General features: G+C 37.8%; 1 protein-coding gene across 1 annotated transcript in view; it reads left to right on the top strand.

The window, feature by feature from the left end:
- Nucleotides 1–6,746, top strand: part of IL15RA (interleukin 15 receptor, alpha) — a 24,877-nt gene extending 18,131 nt beyond the window's left edge. Inside the window, exons 6-7 of the mRNA XM_006862792.1 lie at nucleotides 3,766–3,829; nucleotides 6,635–6,746. Of these exons, the coding sequence (XP_006862854.1) occupies nucleotides 3,766–3,829; nucleotides 6,635–6,746 (176 nt within the window). The remainder of the gene's footprint in view (nucleotides 1–3,765; nucleotides 3,830–6,634) is intronic.
- The last annotated feature ends 1,087 nt before the right edge of the window (nucleotides 6,747–7,833 follow it).

The raw sequence follows: 7,833 nt of genomic DNA, 5'->3' as shown, positions 1-7,833 counted from the left end.
AAAATTATGAAAACTTCTGAGATAAACACCCTTGAGGGAATGAATTGCTGGGTCCAGAGGCTCAGGACTATGGTCTTAAAGGACACTATGGTCTATGGGCATAATATAGTCCATAGACAATGTTATACATCCTACTTTGGTGAGTAATGAGTAGGATCTTAAAAGCTCATGAGCAGCCATCTAACGTTCAACTGTTGGTCTCTCCCTGTGTGGAGGAAAGAAGAGTAATAAAAATTGAAGATGCTTGGAAGCAATTAGTCCAAAGGACTAATGGAACATGTGAACATCAGTCTCCACAAACCTGAGACCAAAAGAATTAGATGATGCCCAGCTACCACTATCAATTGCTCTGAAAGGGATCACATTAGAAGGTCCTGGATAGAGTGGGAGAAACTGTGAAGCAAAACTCATTATTACTTAAAAAAATAAAAATTAAAAAAGACCAGGCTTACTGGTCAGAAAGAGATTGGAAGAATCCTGAAACTATGGCCCTTGGTCACTCTCTTCAAGTTGGGAACTGGACTTATCCTTGTGGATCAATTTTCAGCGAAGCAATTTAGGGGCTACAATAATACTAATGAGGAATGCACACACCACAGAATGGTCAAGCATTTGACATCTAAAGGGCAGCATTCACCTCAGGAAAAAATTTAGAAGGAAGAGGGAAAGAAGAGGGCATAGGAAGTGAAATGAGTGATGCTGCCCTGAGGGAAATGCAATTGCTGAGATAAAACGAAATGTATGATTTATGGAATGACAAAAGAATGATCAGCTCTGTAAACTTTCACTCAATTCACAATAAAAAGTTACAAACAAAGCAAAACAGGAAGAAGCATTGTGAAAGTAAAATTATCATGCACATCAATTTGCTTCTTCTAAGAAATCTCTTCCTCTACAATAAATGCATTCCAATCCTATTCAGTCAACATTGTTACTGAAACAATCTTTTTCTTAGTCATAGTGGTGATTAATGTTAAGTCTGAAAGCCCCAAAGATGTACCGATTTCCCATGCTTTCTGTTACCTCTTTTGGAACTTCTGTAGGCTTATTTTTACTTACGAATCCCTTTGTTTTCTTTTCACAATGTTATTGAGTCCTCTAAATACAATAGTAATGCAACAACATAAGGAACAAAACAGAAACATTTTTTTTTTTCAAGGAAGTAAGATTACTTAACACTTTGGTATGTATTCTTCAAAACTTTTTATCATACAAATGGACATACACATGCCTGCTTGAGATTACTTTTGGTTCATTTTTACTTGAGTCAGCTTTTCCACTAAAGATATTATAGACACCTTCCCATGTTAATAAATACAGATCTTGTTAATAATGTGAATAACTGAATAGTATCCCACTTTATGGTGGTACACAATTTATTTTTCTATTGATAAGAGATTTAGATGAACACATTATTATATTATTTATAAAAATTATTTTATATTATTCATCACAATATTTTTCTTTGCCTAATCATCCCTTAAAATAAATTCCTAGAGATGCAATTCAAGAGTTAAAGTGTAGATTCTTCTCTATGGTTTCTGTTATAAATTGTCAATTGCCCTTGAGAAAAACTCTAGCAATTTACCTACCCAGCAGAGAAGCTCAGTGTTCTTCCTCCATATTCTTATATTTCATTATCTTCTAGTAGAGTTACATTTGGAAGACTAATTCATAAAGAGTTATCCTTGTATACAAGATTATGTACTAGTTATGTAGCTGTAACCATCTGTGAATTATGTGTGATTCACAGTCCATAGTGAGACCTATTGGCTTCTCCAGAGTCAACAGCTTGTGAGGTTGTCATCGAGCAGCTGGGGTGATTTTTATAGAAAGATTTCACAATAATAAAGCAAATTGGCCAAATCTGCTTCAAGCTTATTATTCCATTTCCATGTAAAAGTCACATTTATTATCCTAATAAATCTCAGATGTTGCTCTGCCATCTGGCCTTCCACCCTTAAGTCCCTCAACTAGTTCAGGCTGTCCTTGCTACTCTATCAGAACATGTATTTTCCTTTTTCTAAGTCACTAGCTCACTCCTGAATACCCCTGTTTTCCTTACCACTCTTCCTCTGCCATAAAATGTTGCAAATAAAATATAATGATGATGATGATGAAATTTGGAAGAAAAATGACATTTCACACTATTGTTGCAAATTCATGATTATGTGAAGTTGAAGTAAAAGAGGAAGTTATGCCATGGGACAACTCAGGAAGAGTTTGCCTCTTACTTCTCATCTTTGGTTTTTGCAGTACTTCTCCTTAAGTGTTGACTTCCTCTTCCTTGTTGTGTTTACATCCTCTCACCCCAGCTTTGAGGTTCTTATTTGCCTCCTAACTTACTCCCATCCTTGCTTCATCAATCCTGTTATCTTGCCAGAGAAGGACAAGGATTAGGAGCAGAGGATATGACAAAACACAAGTGAGGACAGTTTGAACTGTCAGTGTTGGTAGTTGTAAAATAAACTGAATTACATGGACCCTTTGTTATTGTTGTTAGGTGCTGTCGAGTCAGTTGTGACTCGGTGACCTTATGCACAACAGAACGAAACACTGCCCAGGCCTGTACCAACTTCACAATCATTGTTACACTTGAGTTTATTGCTGCTGACACGGTGCCAGTGCATCTCATAAGGCGTCTCCCTTTTTTTTTCACTGACCCTCCATTTTACCAAGCATGATGTCCTTCTCCAGGGACTGGCCCCTCCTGATAATATGTCCAAAGTATGAGAGACAAAGTCTGGTCATTTGGCTTCTAAGGAACATTCTGGTTGTACTTCTTGCAACACAGATTTGTCTGTTCTCCTGTCAGTCCATGACACTTTCAATATTCTCCTCCAACACCATACTTAAATGCTTCAATTCTTCTACAGTCTTCTTTATTCATTGTTCAATTTTCATATGCATATGAAGTGAGGTTGGCCCAGGATTGGGCAGTGTTTTGTTCTGCTGTGCATAAGGTCACTATGAGTCGGTACCAACTCAATGACACCTAACAACAACAACAACAACAACATGAAGCTATTGAAAATATTATGGCTTGATTTAAAAAAAAAAAAAAAAAAAAAGGAGCTAAAATAAATAGAAATACTGTTAACTGATGGTACATGGAGGGGATTATAATCATTGTAATGAAACAAGGTATATGATTTGTTGAATGTAAAACTGATGATCTGCCCTATAAACTCAATCCACAATAAAAACTTTAATAAATAAAGTAAATAGGAAAAAAAAAAAATACTATGGCTTGAGTCAGGCACACCTCAACCTCAAACTGACATCTTTGCTCTTGAATACTTTAAAGAGGTCTTGTGCAACAGATTTGATTAATGTAATACATTGTTGATCCAAACAAAATGACGCCTTTACAATTCCAATCTTCATTATGATGTGGCACTGCAGGATAATGCACTGGACCACAAGGTTGGTTTGAACTGCAAGGTCATAGTCCAAGCCACTCCTTGGAAACCTTTTACAGGGTCACTATGAGTCGGAACAAACTCAGCGGCACTTAACTACAACAACCACAATTTATTAGTTCAGTGGTAAGGATTTTTGTTTTCTTTGCATTGAGGCACAATCCATACTGAAGGCTGTGGTCTTTGATCTACATCAGTAAGTATTTTAAGGACCCTTAAGAAACATTAATAACATTAAGTTGGTTAGAAAGGCATTTGGCTTTTAAGAGTCTTCAGGGTCTTAGAAATGAATCTACTACTGGAACTTTTAGTATGCTATCATCTTTGCTCTGTTCTTTTACAGTGACAGTCCTAGCTGTCATTTTGCTCTGTGGAGTAATTTTTCTGGTATATTGCAAACGAACAAGGTGAGTACCTGGTTAATCACACAGAACAAGCTCTTTCCCTATGAAAAAAAGAATTATACTATGATGATTCCCTGAATGCCCTATCAAAGATACTAGCCTGATACTCACACTGTTCTGTATTGACCAAAAAGAGTGTCAGAGCCAAACTGTCACTGAGGCAACCCTATAGCCCTTCATTTCCCAAATCAGTTCTCAGCTCACCCATCAAAAAGGGGTACAACGAGAGCCAGACAGGTGGAAATAAATAAATAAATACACAATGCCCACTGCTGTCTGGTTGATTCTGACTCAGAGCAACCCTAGAGGACAGAGTAAAGCGTCTCCTTAGGTTTTCCAAGACTGTAAATCTTTACAAGAACAGAAAGCCTCATCTTTTTCCTGAGGGGCAGCTAGTGGGTTTGAACCGTAGATCTTTCAGTTAGCTGTCTGATGCTTAACCAAATGCACCATCAGGGACCCTAAAAACAACCTTAAATATGCTAAGATGTTAGCAAAACAGATGGCTTTTTAAAAAAAATTTCAAGGTATCATTCAAACTGAAAAATGTCCACATAAAATGCTGCATTTGTGTTTTTAAAGAGATTATAATGATGACATTGGAGTTCTGGTATGGTGCTGTGGGTTAATGCACTGGACTGGAAGGTCGGTATGAACTGCAAGGTTGGTGGTTCAAATTCACCAGTCGCTCCTCAGAAACCCTGTACAGGGTCTCTAAGAGTCAGAACTGACTCGATGGCACTTAACAACAACAACAATGATTACATATATTTTAAATTACATTTTTAAAAAAAGTAACTCTATTCACTGTTTATATTAAAAAGAATATACTATTTTACTATTATTTTAAAGACTAATGCACTTAAAATGTATTCTTAAAAGGAATATGTAAATGTTATATACATGGCTCATAAATGTACTCACAAAAGGAAAATGCCAATATTCCTTGACTTTATTAAAGAAATACTCATAAATAAATGTTTAATAAGAATTTGGAAATTTAGTAAATGTGATTAGTTGGTGTTTTGGTGCGTGGATCTTTCCATAAAGTTTTTTTTTTTTTGAAAATTGATTATTAGGTAGATTTGTCACTCAACAAATTGGCCCTTAGCAAATTGATTTTCGGTGAGTTGATCTAAAGAAACAAAATCAAACCCACTGCCATCAAGTTGGGGACCTGGTATGGCACTGTGGGATAAAGCACTGGACCACAAGATAGGTTTGAACTGCAAGGGTAGTGGCTCAAACTAAGCAGCTGCTACTTGGAAACACTATACAGGGTCACTACGAGTCAGGATCAACTCTATGGCACTTAACAACAACAATAACAAGCTTCTGAGTCAATTCCTACTCATAGTGGCCGTTTAGGACAGAGTGAAACTGTTCCATAGAGTTTCCAGGGCTGTAAATCTTCACAAGAACAGATTGCCTCATCTTTCTCCCTTGAAACAGCTGGTGGGCTCCAACCACAGACCTTTGGTTAGCAGCCCAGAACCTAACCCACTGTGCCACCAGAGTTCCTGGAGTTGACCTAGAGCCATGATTTATAGTTTAACTCTCACTCCAAGGAACTCAAGTTCCTCCCTTTAAACTGTCCTAACAAATTGTTTATCATTGGGAGGGAGCTTATGTAAGCCATGGGAGAGTTAACCCAGATACTCACTGCCACCTACTGCCATTTGGTGGATTCTAACTCATGGAGAACCTATAGGACAGAGTAGAACTGTTCCTTAGGGTTTCTGATACTGTAAATCTTTATGGGAACAGATTGTCTCATCTTTTTCCCTTGGAGTGACTGGTGTGTTTCAATCACCAATCCTGTGGTTAGCAGCCCAGTGCCTAAACCACTACGTCACCAAGCCTTCTTTGAACCAAATATCAGGGCCTAAAGAAATTGAGATAATCCAGTGATAGGTGAGCAACTTAAGAAACAAAAATATTCTTCCTCTTTGTTATCCAAGGACTGATTATTATATTTATTTGTCTGTTTTCCTAAGACATATTAAGTGCCTGGAACTGTTTTGTTGTTAAGTGCCATTGAAATGGTTCAACTCATAGTGACCCTGTATAGGGTTTCCAAGGAGCAGCTGGTGGGTTTGAACTGCCGACCTTGTGGTTCCAAGACCAGTACTGATCCTACAGCACCACACCAAGATTCCTGGAAGTGTTTAATAATGTCTAATTTATAGTCGGGCAGCTGACCTCAAGGTCGGCAGTTCGAAACTACCAGCCACTCTGCAGGAGAAAGATAACGCTTTCTGCTCCCATAAAGATGTATAGCCGTGCAAACCCTGTGCAGGGTCACTATGAGTCAGAACCGACTCCACAGTACTTAATAACAACAGCAATTTATAGTCACTTTATAAATGTTTTATAAATTTCTAAATGTTAAATCATTTTAATCAAGATTTTCTAATCTGACTTAGCCAGGCTCTAAGCCCTCTTTTTCTTTAATTGCTCCCTGCCTTTGGAATGACTACTTTTTAGCAGCATTCTGTCAAGGTGGGGGGGGGGAGGGGGAGGAGTTGCCCCAACAAGATTGTTCAATCTTTGGTAGATGGAGAAGTGGAAAATGCCAAAAGAGGAGTTAAATACTATCCATAAAATCAGGCAACTTAGGTTTTCTCTTTCTTTGAGTGGCACAGATAATTAAGACAAAGTATTTTTATGATTCTTGAGCAGCGGGTTTATATCTGCTAATGTAATCCATACTGTGCTAGAGCTACATGTCTATAATAATTATTGGTTTACTTAATTTGAGAGTGTCCCTCTCCTCTTTTCAAAACCTGTGCATTATCTGCTTTGTAGGCAACATCCCCCAACATCGAATGCTGAAATGGACAACATGGAACATATGCCAATGACTGAAGGAACTAGCAACAGAGAGAAAGATACAGAAGACTACCAACAGAACTTATGAAACACAAGGGGAAAAAACTAAATCCATAAAGTCTGAAGCATAGGAGCCAACTCTGCTTTAGCAAAAGAGAATGTAGAAAGGGCTCAGGGAGTTGGTGCCAGGAAAAAGCCCACCAGAATAATAAAATATTCTTGGCCAAGGCATGTTCTGAATGGGTAGGTTCTCCAACCACAGGCTTGATTCTGGCTGACTGTCATGCCATGCTGCAGGTAAACTCGTCAGGTCCCCAAATCCTCTGGAGTTGTTGAAACTTTCCAGGATGAGGTTGAAAAACTCTTTCTCAGAGTTTTTCTTCCTTCTAACATTGATTCCTGAAGTGGTGCTGTGGGTCAATATGCTGGACTGCAAGGTTGGTTTGAACTGCAAGGTCAGTAGTTCAAGCTCACCAGCCACTCCTCAGAAACCTTATACAGGGTTTCTGTGAATCGAAACTGACTCGATTATCTCCTTCATCCTGATTTCTAGTTTACAAATAAAAGAAGTATACCTGAGGCTCTAAGTTAATTACAAGGGCTTGGAGATGTCTAAAGGATGACAGCAGCATTTCAGCTCCTTAAAAAGTCTATCTCCAGTTAGGAGATCCACAATGCATAGAAAGGGAGCACTGACCTGGCAGAAGAACCATCATTCCCAAAGAACCCTCTTGATTTAAGGATTCAGAAAGAAGAAAACCGAACTCAGTGATGTTTTACATATATATGCATTTATATTTATACGTCTTTATAATTGTATTTACATATAATATATGATTTGTATTTTGAAATTGTACCTTGTATAAATAAAATGTCTATTTTTAAAGCAAAACAATATAGGTGCTAGAAGCAACATTGCGCAAGAAACATATCATGTAGAACAAAAGAGGAGGAAAGAGCAGGAATCCATAGTACATAATGATTGAGCTCAGCTTTTCTTTCCAAAAAGAGAAAAAAATCTTGCCCAAACAATTTTCTAATGGAATTTCCACATGTGAAATCACGTAAGAAGCGACAAGATCTTGTCTAGACAGTGGCACAGGGTACCTGAATTATTGGTGGGATTTTACTAGTACACAAATTGTCTCTTCTCTCCCATAGTTCTTTTCTCTTTC

Source organism: Chrysochloris asiatica, unplaced genomic scaffold (assembly GCF_000296735.1).
Source record: "Chrysochloris asiatica unplaced genomic scaffold, ChrAsi1.0 scaffold00050, whole genome shotgun sequence".
Classification (NCBI taxonomy): Eukaryota; Metazoa; Chordata; class Mammalia; order Afrosoricida; family Chrysochloridae; genus Chrysochloris; species Chrysochloris asiatica.
The sequence above is the reverse complement of the archived record's forward strand: the minus strand, read 5'-3'. Positions and strand labels throughout refer to the sequence as shown.